This window comes from Mandrillus leucophaeus, unplaced genomic scaffold (genome assembly GCF_000951045.1).
Source record: "Mandrillus leucophaeus isolate KB7577 unplaced genomic scaffold, Mleu.le_1.0 Scaffold727, whole genome shotgun sequence".
Classification (NCBI taxonomy): domain Eukaryota; kingdom Metazoa; phylum Chordata; class Mammalia; order Primates; family Cercopithecidae; genus Mandrillus; species Mandrillus leucophaeus.
In genome coordinates, this window is record NW_012107886.1 from 989,691 (window position 1) to 1,006,410 (window position 16,720).

Genomic DNA, 16,720 nt, shown 5'->3' on the forward strand with positions numbered 1-16,720 from the left:
TATACGTCTAATGTTCTTTTCTGTTTCCCTAGAAGAATGGTTCTCAAACTTCAGCATGCACCAGAATCACCCAGAAGGTTTGTTAAAACACAGATCAGAAACAGAGTTTCTGACTCAGTAGGTCTGGGGTAGGTCCCATGAATCTGCATTTCTAACGATTTCCCAGATGATGTAGATGTTGCCGGTCTGGGGACTACACTTTGAGAACCACTGCTCTAGAAGAAGTTTTTCACTGATAATCTCCAAAACTGGATAAAATTGGACAAGATAACTTTGAGTATATACTTGAACACTTTTTTTTTAAAAACAGTAATTTGTGTACATATATTATTTTTCTCAAATGAGGGAAGCTCTTGGAGAAGATTCTCTGCAACTGAGCATATAGTAGGCACACACATTTGACTGATCCTGTTTTGATTAACCATGGCCTTTTAGACAGAATGGCTGTCATTTAAGTCAACATCACTGCCATTTAAATGACTGCTAAATGAGAAGGAACTGGGCAACTGCTAAGGTGTTTGGTCTTTTAGTAGCAGTCACCATCCAATTACAATTATAAGGGAACCAAAACAGAAAAAAAAAAAAATCCCTCAAAACCCCGAAGGACTAAATCTGTAAGAAACTGAGGCCAACAATTCTGGCCGCTTAGGTTTCCCTAGCCTCTTAGTGCATATTCTCACATAATTTCTGGTTTTATTAGTTCAATTCTACCTACTTACCTACCCCACCTATACACATTCACACGTACTATCTATATGTCTTGTTATAAGGCATCATTATTGTCTGTTACTGTTACCTATATCAAAACAAATATCATGACCAAACTCTATCCTTAGCATTTTTGTCAGATAATAGTCTCTCTGGACATCTGAAACAAAATTGACTCTCTGATTAAAAAAATCTATGGTAACTATATTCAAAATTCTAATATTGAAACATCTATTTTGAGTAGTGTGAGATGTCTCATTTATAGTACATTTAAAAATCCTCAAAATGGCTGGGCACGGTGGCTCACTCCTGTAATCCCAGCACTTTGGGAGGCAGATCACTTGAGGCCAGGAGTTCGAGACTGGACTGGCCAACATGGCGAAACCCCGTCTCTACTAAAAATACAAAAATTAGCCAGGCATAGTGGTACATGCCTGTAATCCTAGCTACTCGGTGGCCTGAAGCAGGAGAATCACTTAAACCTGGGAGGTGGAGGCTGCAGTGAGCCAAGATCGTGCCACTGCACTCCAGCCTGGGCAACACAGGGAGACTCTGTCTCAAAAAAAAAAAAAACCCCAAACCAAACCTCAAAATTCCCATGTAGCTGAGGATAAACAGTTACAGTAATGCTGTTCTTCACATCTATACGAATGTAGAAACTAGCTTGAATTTCAGCATTCCTCCTTTTGACTCATCTAAATAAGAAGCAAAGAATAATGTACCTTTACAAGTCAGATACAGCCAAACATCTCAAAGATTGTTCATGAAAACATGAGGCATACAGTAGAAATGGGCAAATTTTAATCTACCAGTATGGCCTCTAAATGATTAAAGGCTGGCACAGGAAGGAAAGGTCATTGACAGCACACAAATGCCACATTTCTGGTTTATAACACATATTAATAGTCTTTGAAAAGCTGCTTTCATGTTACAGTAAGGTCTTGGTTACTCAGATTCTAAACAGCTAGCAAACTCTAGTAATCACAATTACTTTCTACAGCCCTATAAAATCAGTCATGTTCAGAATGTTGAGCCTTAAATACTAAGAAATGAAACCAAAGCATCCCTTGAATACAATTATGTTGATTTAATATCAATGTATAGATATCATTCAGATTCTTAGAGTTGATCCCTAATGCTCTGTTCCTCTCTATTTCACCGGGCCTCTTACTCAAGCTTTGAAACCAAGCTCCTGCATTACCACCTCTGAGAGGACTTCTGTGGTAATTAATCTTCTCTCCAAAATCAGATTGAACAAATCGCTCCCTTTTCTTCATTCCCAGAGCAATGTGTTCATAGCTCGGTTACATACTCACCATGTTTAATTATAATTTATCTGTTTACTTGTTTCCCACTCTAGACTTTTAGTTCTTGAAGGCAGAGAATGGGATCTATTCGTCTTTGTAGCCCCAGTACCTAATGCTGCACCTGGCAAACAGGTGTTTCATACGTGTTGGCTGAAAGAAGGAACGGAATTAACCAGAACATACTGCCATTCCTTGAGCATGCCATGCATTTTCATGCCGTTGCTCATGCTGATTCCTTTCCTGGGAAGCCCCCTACTGCATTTCTCTGCCAGCTCAGAAGTCACCTGCTTGTAAGATTATAGAAGCTAAACTCCTTCCTCACTGCAAACCTCACACAGGACCACTACCTACCTACTTCTTTGTGCTCCATGAAACTATTCATGCCTCAAGTCATTCATACTGTATCAGATTGCTAGAGGTCTACTTCATTGTCTGTCTTGCTAGATCCTGGATCTAGAGGGCAGATGTTGACTTAGTCTTCTTTTGTGGTCCCAGCACAGTATAAGGAACACAGATGCAGTACGGGTCATTTAATATTCCATTTTCCAACTTTGGGCAGTTATTCTAATATTGTGTTACGCCTTCTGTCCTTAAGCAGTAAATTTCAGCAAGGTAACCCTCTTGTATGAAAAATGCCAAATGCTGTAACATGCTAATGTGATCTGAATTTTCAAGCACTTCTTGTATTCCTAGCAACAACAAATGGTCGCTGTCCTATAGGAAGCCAGTCACATTTTCAAGAAAGTTAGCCCTTCTCAGTATTTGCTCTTTTGCATTATGAAGCAAAAATTTGTTTAAGTTCTTACAGTAGTTCTCCTTGGAATAAGAATGTAAGAGAATCACATTTAGTATTCAGAATCTCTTGGGAGGGGAAACTTCAAGATGAGAGGCATCGTTAAATAATACTTAGAATAGCAATCCTAACCAACCATTCTTGGCAATAATAGAAAAAGTGACACCACTAACCGTAATTTTACTAAAAACCTAACAAGAACTTTTTTCCCTCAGATTGAACTCACTCCTTTGACGAGGCTCACTGGTTTGTAAAGTGCGCACTGAAGCAGATTCAGTCACTCTTTGTGAACAATTCAAAATAACACATTCTTAGCTCTGAAAGGACAGGTAGTGTAGAGAGGCGCTGCCTGGCTTACCACCACAGAATGCCCATTAATAGTTTGTTTCAGATACATTTTAAGAAACTCTCTCGTAAATTGGTAACACCCAGTTTCTCAGATCAACTCATAACAGACAACCAAAGAGGTAAATAACAGTAAAGATTAAGACCAAAGTCATCCACATTTAAGCTATCATTGCTCGATTCTGCTGGTTTGAATCAGAAAATCTAAAACAAACAACAACAACAACAACAAACCCTCTAAGTAATGGAGCGGTTTTTGTGTTTTTAGCACTCTGACTCTGAGCGGCATTCTTTCATAGCTGTTTCAAACAATATCACCAGGTTTCTTGTCCATTAATCATTCATGCAGCTTTTATTTTTTAATTCAAAAATTTTGTCCACAGAGAGCAAGAATTCTCACAATTACCATTTAAGAAAGAAGCGCTCTAACGTATCTGCATTTTTTGATACGTTTTGCACATAAAGGGTTTTTAAACCTTTATGATTGCTATAACCAAACTTAATAAAATTCAAATCTATTCAACAAGTTGATTCTCAAATGCATTAAAGGTTTGTAGGATGTTACGTAATCAAAAGAAAACACTGACTAGTTTAAAAGATGCAAATCCCCCTGCCCCCTCAAAAAAAAAAAAAAAAAAAAAAAAAGCAGCTATGCTGAATTTTTCCTGTAATTCTGACTACATTAAAACTTAAGTAGATCCATCCTGGTAAAAGCACTTGAGAATGTACTACTGGCTTCTCATGCTTCTTTTTAACTTATTATATCTTCCAAGAAAAAAAAAAAACAGTTCAATTTCAAATTCATTCACAGGGGAAGGGCTTTCTGAAGAGTGGTTCCAACTGCCAACTTCAAAATAAAAAATGCGTAAAAGGCTGGAATCAAGCAGTTTAAACCATACTGGTTTTGATGTCACTTAATGAACCTTAGTCCATATGTAATCAAATTTTACATACTTTGTTTAAACTAAAACTTTGGCTTCACCAAAATAATCTTATCTTGGATTTTAGAAATGCCAAGTCTCTACTATGCTCAGTTGTATAAAATGACAATGAATGTATCCTCCATACCATTTAAGTATATGATGTGACTTGACTTCTGAAACTTTAAGCTTTTTTTTAAAAAAGAGCAAGAATGTAAACAGTCAATCAACCATGAAAGGCAAACAGTATAGAGGCATAACAAAGCAAATGAACACACACACACACAGACACACACACGCACCCCCTCTGACTGGATGATCAGGAGCTCCCGCCCTGGCAATGCCTAAGAACCTTCTGGGCTCCTTTGCTATCCTCATCAAGAAAATAAGGGAATGAGGTGAGATGACATCTGAAGTCTTGGGTACTCTCTTATACCTGTATTCTTTATTTTTATTATTATTTTTTTTGAGATGGAATTTCACTCTTGTTGCCCAGGCTGGAGTGCAATGGCGTGATTTTGGCTCACCGCAACGTCCGCCTCCTGGGTTCAAGCGATTCTCCTGCCTCAGCCTCCCGAGTAGCTGTGATCACAGGCATAGGCCACCACGTCCAGCTAATTTTGTATTTTTAGTAAAGACAGGGTTTCTCCATGTTGGTCAGGCTGGTCTCAAACTCCTGACCTCAGGTGATCCGCCCTCCTTGTCCTCCCAAAATGTTGGGATTACAGGTGTGAGCCACTATGCCCGGCACTGTACCTGTATTCTTTAATTCCTCAGCTCAACTCACTCCTTTGACGAGGCTCACTGGTTTGTAAAGTGTGCACTGAAGCAGATTCAGAGTCACTCTTTGTGAACAATTCAAAATAACACATTCTTAGCTCTGAAAGGACAGGTAATGTAGGGAGGCGGTGCCTGGCTTACCACCACAGAATGCCCATTAATAGTTTGTTTCAAATACATTTTAAGAAACTCTCTAGTAAATTGGTAACACCTAGTTTCTCAGATCAACTGAAACATACCCCCAGAGAGCCTCCAAGTGTGACAATGAGAAGCAGAAATGAGTGAGCAAGAATGAACGCCACTTGCATTGGCACGTGAGAGCTAGAATGCCTCACTGTTGCAATTCCAGTACCACGGGTGTGAAACAAAGATCCTCTGTTTCTTTGGAAAATGGCACCAGATTTTATGGAGAAATGAAGTGTTCCTTTATTTAAATATTAGCTCAGTGTCTGTAAGATTTTTTGGCACCTAATTTAAACATCTGATTTAACTGAGATTCTGGTAGCCACAGTTATCTCAAATGGGAGAAGAAGATAACTAAAGCTTGCTGGATGGGGGGTTGGGGGGGGTGCCAGAAGCAGCTGTAGCCACCAATATCCTCAAGAGTCAGTTTAGTCCTGCAGAACATTTGCCAAATGTTTCATAGAGGTCTTAAAACGCTAATATTAAGCGAAGTAATCTAGTTAGATCTTCATTAGTTTTACTTATTTAGGTTATTACTCATTTTATGTTGCTACCAAGCTCAGCGCTATAGACAACCTTCATAAATAAGGCCTTCTTTTCCTACTAGTCTTTTTTATTTGCATATTAATACAGACAAAAGAAAAGAACTTGAGGCCAATGGCATCTCAGGGTACAGTTTGGAAAAATGCTCTGTAAACTGTCTCCAGTAAGAGCATTCTAGATGCTGTCTTCATTAGTTATGATATTTGTAAGAGTGATAAATCACCCATGGGTGTACCTTGCAACTTACCTCCAGTGCAGACATGGCCCATGCCTATTGCTGTGCAACACTATAATCTTGTCTATGGAGTTGATTAAAGAGCTTTCAGAAACTCACATAAAATGCTGACCTGGACATGATTATCCCAGTCACTTACAGAAAAGCACTAATAAAACAAATCAGGGTCTGCTTACCACCCAGGGTACAAGTCCTTAACACACAGCTGCATCCTATCACTAGATAACCACCTGGTGACTGTGGCAGGTTCATTTCAATGGAGTCAAAAGGGTGGAAGAAGAGTACGCAGGGTTTGGTATAAACATGTCTCCTACAACTTACTTTAAATTGGAAACACCATGTTTCCAATTTAAATTCTGCCCGCAGTACTGCCCGCGTCCTGCTTCCTATCCGTAGGATAAGAGCAAAGCACTTATCTTATGGATAGGAAGCAGGGTGTGGGCAGTATTTCTGTAGATGGTTAAGCCCTGTGAGATCAGGGAGTATGTCTATATTATTCACTGTTTTATCCCCAGCACCTGGCACAATTCCTGTACTATGATAGCCACTCAGTAAGCTGCTGAGAAAGGAATGAAACCAAAAGGGCTTTTCCATGACTATGGTTTAGCCTAGGATGCTGAATTTAAATATCTGGGGGTGAGGATTTGACAAGTCTGAGGGCTAGGAAGCAAAACAAGAAACAGCTTTTAATCTTCCATCAGTACATAAAGTAAAAAGGGTATAGCTTTATGCATAGTGGTTTTTGGACAGTACTTCACTGAAGTAGTCTGCATTTCCCCCCCTTTTTTTTTGGTTTTATTTTTCATATTAAAACCATGTCCTGAGCAGCACTGAAAGTAGCACCATGGCTTTATCCTGGAAAAGGGGAGTGAAGGGGGTTAGGGTGAGGAGACTGGAGGAGTGAGTGGGTTTGTCCTCTTGCCCGGCTCCCTTTTCCATCTAGGTGAAGCGCCTCAACATTGTAACATAAGCACTACTGATTTTTCCTCATCAGATTTGGTGTGGTGATAGTGGGGATGAGGATGGCGATAGGGGGTAGGCACTGGGATTTTCTTTCTTTACCTGATCCTTTAATTCTGACAGCTGGCCAGAAAGGTTCGTGACAAGTTTCATGGTGGACTCCAGCTTCTCCTGCAGGTTCCTCAGCTCATTCTGTTCTCCTTCAGAATCACTGCTGACCAATGACATGGCTCTCATCCTGGGGAACCAGTCAAGGTTTCTTTCCTAAAATCCACATTAAAAAAAAAAAAAAAAAAAGACTGAGTCACTTCTAGAGGTAAAAACAAGAAGGGCCAGCTTACCATGCCATGTTTCCTAGCTCTCATTAGGTTATCTCCTTCTATTGCAGAACTAATGTGCTGTGTATTTTTTTAATTGCTCAGTAGCTATCTTTTTAATTGCATACAATGGAACTCTTAATTCTTAGAGGAAGTCACTTTAAATTTAAATTTAGAGGAAATGTAGGTTCCAAACAAGAGTCCTAATCTCCAAATCTGAATACTGCCACTGCAGCTCTGATCTTTGCAAATTACATGGCTGATGAGTTTGTTTTTTTAAAAAATTGTGGTAAAATATGCATAACATAAAATTTACCATTGTAACCATTTTAAGCATACAGTTTAGTGGCATTAAGTACATTCACACTGCTGGGCAACTATCCCCATCATCTGTTTCCAGAACTATTTTTTTATCTTCCCCAACTGAAATTCCATCCCCATTAAACATTAACCCCATTCCCCCCAGCCCCTGGCAACCACCATTCTATTTTCTGTCTCCTTGAATTTGACGGCTCGAGGGGCCTCATATTATGCTGTGTATTTTAAAATGCATTATACTGGGAAAACCTTTTGCAAACACTCGAAGTGAAGTGAATTTTAAGGTCCCAAGTGTTCTGTCACTTCACAGATACATGTGCATGTATGCGTTTGCGTGGGTGAGGAGATTATTAAGAGGCTGAAAATGGGGAATAGGCTCCTCCGTCAATGTCCCCGTTTGTGAGCTTATAAAAACCACTCCCCGTGTTTCCTTTTCCTTCCAGCCTGAAATGGTTGATGGGTGCTGGCAACTAGCCTAAGACAGGCCCATTCAGTTTCCTCCCCCGTCCATCTCCATCCTTTTGATGTCTATAGCTTATGCCTGTAAACAGTATTTCTCACTACTGGTTAACAGAATGGGACAACTCCTCCTCCCACCTCACTTCCTTCTGCCCACATATGCCTTTCTCCCAAAGAGCATGCCGCATACATAAGTTCCGTATAGAGAGGCAGGAATGAACAGTAAGAAAAGCTTAGCATGAGACAGGGGGAAGAAAACTGACTCATTCCACATGTCTGGTGTCATTCTCACCTGGACCAGTTTCATCTTCTAAGGATACATTTAATGGTCTTTCTAAAACAAGCCCCCCTCCCACAAACACACACACACACACACACACACACACACTCGGAATGGTGGATAATTGTTGCTGTGTGTACACCATGGGGGTCGGCAACATTTTCTGTGTAAATATTTTCAGCTTTGTGGGCCATCTGGTCTCTGTAACAACTACTCAGCTTCTCTCTTATAACCCCCAAACAACCAGTAAATAAATAAATGGGTATGTCCATGTTCCAGTAAAACTTTATTTACAAATGCGGGCAGCAGGCTGGGTTTGCTCACCTCTGCTGTATACAATAGAAGACATCAATATATTTAAAATAACAGAACTCCATGAGACATGTCTAAATATTACAAATCAAGTGAGATTATTAAACTGTACCCTAACCCTAACCTAGGGCCATCTAGCAATACAGAAGCCATAGAAGAACTAGATGAAAAATATCACAAGAAGTCATACCACATTGACAGCAAGGTGTCATAGAGCGTTTGCTTAAGATATTGGTGGGTGGGTGGGCAGGGTTTGTGAGCTTTATGACGGCAGGAACCACCTTAGTATACTGACTAGAGCATAGTAGACATTCAGTATTAATACAAGCTTGTGGAAGGACAGAATGATATGCAACTCTCTTTCTGCATGGAACCTGATAACAAATGCTTAGGTAGTAAGCCTGAGCTGCTTATCGTGACTGCTGGAGGAGAACAGTGGCAATCTCTACCTTCCTATACCCTGAATAAACACTTCATTCATGTGTCTTAACGTTAGCTTATATTCATCAATTTCCCATCACAGAGCAATGGGCAAAAGATCATTAAAAAATATTCCATTTCAGAGATGACTAGCTTAGAAACCCAAAGTGCTTTCCCATCTGTAACCAGTTTTCTCCCGTGCAGCTGCAGTGACCTATCACTGACCATACTCATCTCTCTTGTGTCAATCCTTCAGACATAGCCACGTCTTCCCACCAAGGACGTAGCCCATGTTCAAGGACTATGCAACTCTGAGGAGGAAACCTCATTTTTCAGAAGAGGGCACACATAGGCGACAGATCACTGGTGATCACTCACTCCCCCTAGGGCGAGGGGAGGAGGGATGATGTGGGCTGGGCTGCTGAAGCCACAAACCAAAGCACAGCTGCAGAGAGATCACTTAGCACAAGGCCCTAGATACTCATGGGTGGCTGCTACATGTTTTTGCAGACTGACCTCAATTGAAGAAAACAAATTCAAGAAAAAAGATCCGAAGTCCCACTTTGGATACAACAATGTTGAGGATACTACAGTGAGCAACACAGACATGGTCACTGCATCCTAGACCCCCTCAAAGGACAAGCAGTTTTGATGCCTAAGTATGTGATAGAATTCCTGCCATTGAAGTGCTTACAATTTAGTTAAGGAGAATGATCATCTAGATTTTTTTTTTTTTTTTTAATAGGCCAGGCCAGTTCTGGTGGCTGGTGCCTATAATCCCAGTGCTTTGGGAGGCTGAAGTGGGTGGATAGCTTGAGGCCAGAAGTTTGAGACTGGCCTGGGCAACAGAGTGAGATCCCATCTCTATAAAAAATAAAAATAATTAGCTGGGTGTGGTAGTGGGCACCTGTAGTCCTAGCTACTCGGGAAGCTGGGGCAGGAGGATCATTTGAGCCCAGGAGGTCAAAGCTGCAGTGAGTCATAATTGTGCCGCTGCACTTCAGCCTGGGTGACAGCAAGACTCTCTCAAAACAAATAAAACAAGGAATAATATAGGCTATGTTGTATCTAGGAGCGGTAGAGAGAGTAGCGTCCAAGTAAGACCCAACAGCCAGTGACTGATTGGCTAGAATCTTCTTCAAGCAAGGCTTGGCCCTAAAGAAGGTTAGCCCTTGAGCAAGCGTGTGGGCATTTCACAGAGGGCACTGGCGCAGTGAGGCTCCAGTGTGGCTGGAGCTGGGGATGAGGGCAGACAGGCAGGAGCAGCTCAGACTGTTGAAGACTAGAGGGAAACAGAAGGAAGCAGGAGCTCTGTGAAAGGTCGCCCTGCCTGACCAGACCAGTGGAAAGGACAGAGGATGGACATTCACAGTCCTCACTGCTAGTAGTCAGAACTTACCTGTAGCTCTTACTTATTACTGACATGCAAATGAAGGCTAAACTGCCTAAAATGTTAGTGAATCCATCTAAAATCTGGCTTTCAAATCCTTCATATGTTCATTTGCTTAGCAAACCTTCTATAAAAATAGAAAACACAGATTTCCAAACAGAGTCCACATTAATGAGGCCTTCAAAAGACTCCAGAAAACCGATGCAAGAGTCTGCACATAGCTGAAAGTTTAAGGAACAGCTTATCTCCCTTATTCTAATAGCAAGTGACCAAATGACTACAGATTAAAATGAGAATTTTCTTCACCTTCTTTCATGCCGTATGTGACTCCTGGCCCTCTAAGCAATGATTTCAGAAGGGTCTTTGAACAAATAAATGCAAAATACACAGACATTCTCCATTCAACCAGCCTTTTACTGAACTTTTACAATATCTATGCCCTGCATGGTGTTGAACACTAAGGATCTAAAGACGAGAAAGACAAGGTCTCTGTTCTCAAGCTGTTTTAGTCCAAGAACTGTGGTCACTGGTCAGGTCTCAATGCATAGTTCTTCGGCTCTGTGGAGCTGCACGGAGGCCCTACCTCCACGTGTGAGCGTCTCAAAGAGTGTGTGCTGAAGACACGAATGGGGCCCATCAGCATGCCGAGGGCTGCTCCTGGCATCTGTGCCCCTCACCTCAGTGGTGGTGGAGAGGCACTGATGCCCTGCGTCTTGTGCTGCTACATGGCACACCTGTAATCCTGGGACTCGATGGCCCTACCCAAGGGGTACATAAAGCCATAAAAAGAAATAATGCATCTTTTTAGAATGTAGACTATCCATTTTAACCAATGGTAAATGATTGAACTATTTTTATATTAAACTCAAAAAATTACCTAGACCAGATAGAAAGGTCAATTTATTTTTTTGAGATGGAGTCTTGGTGTGTCACCCAGACTGGAGTGCAGTGGCACCATCTCAGCTCATTGCAACCTCTGCCTACCGGGTTCAAGCTATTCTCCTGCCTCAGCCTCCCAAGTAGCTGGGACTGCAGGCATGCACCACAATGCCTGGCTAATTTTTGTATTTTTAGTAGAGATGGGGTTGGCCAGGCTGGTCTTGAACTCCTGACCTCAGGTGATCCAATCACCACCTCCCAAAGTGCTCAAATGTTAAAGATAAAACCCAGCGCTTCAAAGAAGGTCATACGTTCTGCAGGCCACATGGCCCATGGGCTCCCATCCTAGGGATAAAGCCTCATTCTCCATTTCATAGGGGGCCTTCAATGCAAAGATAGCAAAAGGATTTTCTGGTCTAGAAATTTATCAATCACCACCACACAGATTCTCCCCCATTGACTCCCTTAATATCTTAAAATGAAAAAATGGGCTAGGAGGGATCTTACTGGCAAGCATTCGTATCTTTTCTGCACTGAAGTGGGGAGAGCACCAAATTTGAGATCCTAGGTGTTGCCAGTGTTTTAATTAAATCATCATCCTAGGCTATGAAATTAAATCTCAAATTACCAAGACGTACCTGGTAGTTAAAATTAATTAGCAATTTTAGCCAAACTGTTCTCTCAATTTCCCATTGGTTTTGCATCCTGTGCAGTAGGACAGGCTCTAGTGTGGTAGAAAGTTCCCCACCAACAGGGTTCCCCTCTGCACAGAGAATCTAAATCTCAAAAGTGCAAATGTTTACATTATACCCCAATTACTGGAATAGGTACAGAGAGAGAACACCTGAATCCAATTTCTCTCTAGCTAAGACTTTCATACAAAACTCTGAGCTCGTTTGAGTGCTGGATTACTCCAATGAAGCCTGTCACCCACGCCTCTCCAGCCAGCCAGATTCTGAAGGCCTAGAAATGTTTGCAGACTCTTGCCAGTATTATCTATTCAAGATCAAAAACATGTCTCAGTGTCTTGGCTTCTAATGGATTTTTGGAAAAGTCATCTTCAGCTAAGACACTTTGTTGTGAATTATCTCAGGGTGTGTGTGTATATGCAGTCAGGAGGGGAAGGTGGGGAGAGGATTACGGGGTCACTAAGCGTCTGTCGGCCGCATCTGCCACTGGGTCTGACTCTGGCTTCACTCTGCTTTGCTTCACTCACTCCTTGCTGCTGGCATCTCACATACCAATGTCATTAGGCACTGTCTGCCCTGGTCCTCCTACAATCCAGCCAGTGCAGTTCCCGTCACAGCAAGTGCTTCCTCTCTCAGAGCAGACAAACTAACTGAAGCCACAGCCGGAAGCAGGCTGACCACAAGTGCTAAGGTTCTGGTTAGTTCTTTTCTAGGTAAAGTTGGAAAAGTCCCTGCAAAGGCAAACACGAAGTTTTAGACGTGGGGGTGGTACTGACCAACCTCTTGAAATGTCCTTGACTGGAAAGGGAGAGAGACAGAGAGAGAGAGAGAGAGAGAGAGTGTGTGTGTGTGTGAGTGTGTGTGTGTGTGAGAGAGAGAGAGAGAGACAGACAGACGGAGGAGGAAGTTGGATTGTATGATGCAAATGCTAATCATTCTGAGAAGTGGGGTATTTTTTTTTTTTCTTCCCAGGTTCAAAAGAAGAGGCTGTTCTAAGAAAGACTACCGAGTAATCAATCACCTCCTCAGAGAAAGTCTGCTCAGGTAGAGTATTATGTTTACCACCTAAACAACGGAACATTTTTGCTGAATCTTTTATAGCTAAATCAGAAAATGAGGTGTTGAGGGAGAGGGGGGCTTGAGGGCAAAAGAAAGGGTCATGGGACAGAAGACGGGTCCTAGAAAAATGGTCCTGTTGCTTTCTCGGCCCTTGAGAATCCCCTCTGGGAAGATGCGAGGAGGCAAAGATGGTCTTTCCAACTCAAATGGCAGCTTCATTTCTACTGCTCTTACCAGGCAGGAAGACAAACTGGATGTTCCCAGAATGCCTACGGATGCTCAGGTGATGGAAATGACTAGAAGTGGGTATGGGGTAGGCCTGGAAACCTGAGAGATTTGGCCTCTCCATGTATTTAAACCCTCAGAAAATGTCAGGAGGAGGCGGCTTGAAGATAATATTTATGTCTTCAAAAGCAGGAATATGGGACACTTAACTGACTTTAAATCATTTGTCCCTTTTATGAGCTAGGGTGATTATTTTCATTGAAAAGGAAGAAAAAAATTAATCTTTAGAGCTATTTTTTTCTAAGATCACAGCAAAACAAAATGAAACCTAACCCTCCAAAAACAAAAACACAGAATCTGTTGGTTTTGGTGAAAAAATAGTCATCTTTAACTATGTTCAGTGGCTCTGAAACACCACTTAATAATATCTATTATAGGCTGGGCATGGTGGCTCACACCTGTAATCCCAGCTACCCAGGAGGGTGAGGCAGGAGAATCGCTTGAACCCAGGAGGCAGAGCTTGCAGTGAGCCGAGATGGTGCCACTGCACTCCAGTGGGGGCAACAGAGCAAGACTCTGTCTCAAAAAAAAAAAAAAATCTGTTATACATGTTTTACAAAAACCCTAAAAAATGCTCCTATCTTTGGACACAGTAAGATCAGAGACAGCCTGAGGCTCAGGGGGAGGGAAGGAGGGAGTGATAAATAGGAGGTGTGCAGAGGAATTTTAGAGCAGAAACGATTCTGTATGATACTGTAATGGTGGATAGGTGTCATTTGCATTGGTGAAAACCCACAGAATGCACAATATGAAAAGCTGGCCGCAAAGTAAGCAGCAAATGATGGAGGGACATTAATAACAATGTATCCAATATTGGCATATCAAATCTTAACAAACAGGCCACAATAATACAAAACGTTACTGACAGAGGAAACTGGCAGGGAGTCAGGAGGAGAAGGGCATGTATGAGAACTCTGTACTTTCTGCTCCATTTTTCTGTAAACCCCAAACTGCTCTAAAAAATAAAGTCTAGTAATTTATCTTATTAAAAAATTGTCCTTTTTTCCTTTTTTTTTTCTTCTATCTTGTGAGTCTATTAATTTTTTTAAAATGGGATTCCACACCCGGAATTTGCTGGCTAGCACCAGATTCAAGGAATTCAGTTCTCTTTGTCCCAAAAGTACAGTGACTTCAGACAACATGCATATTAATATCCCTGCATTTCACAGGTTCTGTACATTTCTGCCACAGTCTTGTGACATTAGTGTGTCAGTAGAAAAAACAATGGCCTGTAATAAGAAGAGTTTCAGTTGTGTGTATACAGGATGGTGAATGAGTATATGAGTCAGCTAGCTCACCAACCTGGTCTATTTTCTTTCTTTTTTGAAAGAGATCACCTCACCAGCTACCTCACTGGGTTACTGTAAGGATCAGATGGCTGTAAAAATGTCCCATAAACTGGAAAGCATTATGCAAAAGTATTATAAATCACTATGTCATCTGCCTAGAGTGGGGATAGAGTCAGCACTGCCATCCAGGTATTGACTCTCGTTTCAGTACTCAGCTCCTGTGTAAAGTTAGTTCCTTTCTTTCTTTGGGATAAAAATGTTAGGGATACTGATTTCTCTTTTTACCAACTAAGCCACATGAAGGGTATCCAAACTGCACAAATCAAGGTGTCAGTCTGGTTCTGTTTTTGAGCTCTGAATGACATTACCAAAACAGGCCACATTATATAATCTTCAGCTGGACTGGAATGACCAATCACCCTTCCCAGACTCCATAGTTGTTCTTGGATGATACAGCACAACAAAGATGGGCTCATCCCAGCAGAGAGAACCACACCCGTTTCTGATGAAATCCCTAGGAAGAGCCAGCCGCAGAATAATCCTTCCAAGTCATTCTGGGGCCACAGGTGGAGGACTCCCTGGGCACCCACAGGGACCATGATAAACAGGGTGGACACTTGCTGGGTCCTGGGCACCTAGGCTGCCAGGTTGAGGAAACCAGAGGTCACAGGAGGAGAAAAAGGTGGGGCCGGCCACCCATGCTGGACGAGGGCAGGGCGAGCCCATTTGAGACTCTGAATAAAGAACAATCAGGCTCACTCACCCTTCTCCCCACATCAGCGTCCAAGCTGGCTTATGACATCTTGCTTAGGCAACTTCCCCTGCACTTTCAATTAGCTAAGAAATATGCCAGAACATTCCCAGTGGCCATGTATGAGGATTTTTAGCAATTTTCGTGGTTTTCTTCTATTCTTTTCTGGATTCCATTAGTGTTCAACTTTGATCTGTTACTGCTTTTATACAACAATACATTGTGTTTAAGCCTACTGAAACATCTTTCCAAAGTTCTGTGCTGTTGTTTCAGGGAAAGATACATTTATCTTTGAAAACACACACACACACACCCTCACCAATAAGCTGCTTCAACACAACCACATTCCATCTCAGCTTTATCATCTGATGGGCTTTTTATATTGGTAAGCTCTGAGCTGAAATGGTTTTACTCAAGGTCAGTCCTGTCTAGACACACTGAGAAAGAAGTGATGGAAGATATTATCCGTCTCACCATCTACAGGACTTCATGAAGAAGTGAGAAGGGTACCAGCACTGTTACCGACTTAAGAGTGGTTTGGAAGAAAGGTGCCACACTGCTAGATCTCTTCAGGGGGAAAGAGATCATCTGCCATGTGGATGTTCTCCAAATTCCTTAATCCTTTCCAAACCCTCCCCTTTTCTAACCAGCCCCTTGTACTCTGATCCCTGACCCAGACCCTAAGGCTTACACCTTCCTGTTTCATATTTCACGAACTCCTATCCCCACTCTGAATGTTGCTTATGGGAATCTTAGAGCTATAAAGGGCACAAGAGACCCTTTGATTCAACTTCCTCATTTTATAGGTGGTAAAACTGAGGCCCTGAAGAGAGAGGATTTGTAAAAGGTGGAAACTCAGTCTAGTTCACCTTGTAGATCTTTTACATACAAATGACTATCCCTAAATACTGACATCTTTTCCTCATTCTCACATTTCCTAGAGACATGACAGTAGGCTTCATTGTAAAGACGTAGGTTTTAAAGAACTCTGAATATATATACCTGATCTAGATAGTCATATTCAGAACATTTTCCAGGTGAGAGCAGTTTTATAAGTGCATTTTTATGGTGACACACTTCTCAGTATCATATGATACTCTAGTCCAGCGCTACCAGACACAGTCAATATTTAGAATACACAGGAAATAAAGGAGTTGAATCAGGGGAGTTACAAATGTAGTTAGGATGTCTGGAAGTAAAGGACAAGTGGGGCAGCACAGTGGCAGTGCAGTCGGGGAAGGAGCAGGAGGGTGGGTCAGGTATGGGTGTGGGGAGATAATGCACTTTTGGAGATGATCAGATCTGCCAAGTTGGGGAAAATGTGCATGTATGCAGGTATTTCATGTGTGTAATAAGCACGTACAAACTCATACATCCCCGGACCAACTAGCCAATGGGGAGAAGTGGTTTCATGCGCGGTGAAGCCAGTCTTCAGTGGCTGATGGAACAATGTCTATGCATAACCCTCAGGTCCTGCACAGTCTCACGGACTAGACTG

The 16,720-nt window shown here is 41.8% G+C and overlaps 1 protein-coding gene and 1 long non-coding RNA gene across 2 annotated transcripts in view; one reads left to right on the forward strand and one right to left on the reverse strand.

The window, feature by feature from the left end:
• Nucleotides 1-16,720, forward strand: part of LOC105528642 — a 42,647-nt gene that overhangs the window by 13,298 nt on the left and 12,629 nt on the right. The window contains exon 2 of the long non-coding RNA XR_001004388.1: nt 12,811-12,882. This is a non-coding gene — a long non-coding RNA (uncharacterized LOC105528642). The remainder of the gene's footprint in view (nt 1-12,810; nt 12,883-16,720) is intronic.
• The window catches only part of ITPR1 (inositol 1,4,5-trisphosphate receptor, type 1), a 354,179-nt gene that overhangs the window by 3,834 nt on the left and 333,625 nt on the right, over nt 1-16,720 (reverse strand). Inside the window, exon 60 of the mRNA XM_011965454.1 lies at nt 6,877-7,038. Coding sequence (XP_011820844.1) covers nt 6,877-7,038 — 162 coding nt within the window. The remainder of the gene's footprint in view (nt 1-6,876; nt 7,039-16,720) is intronic.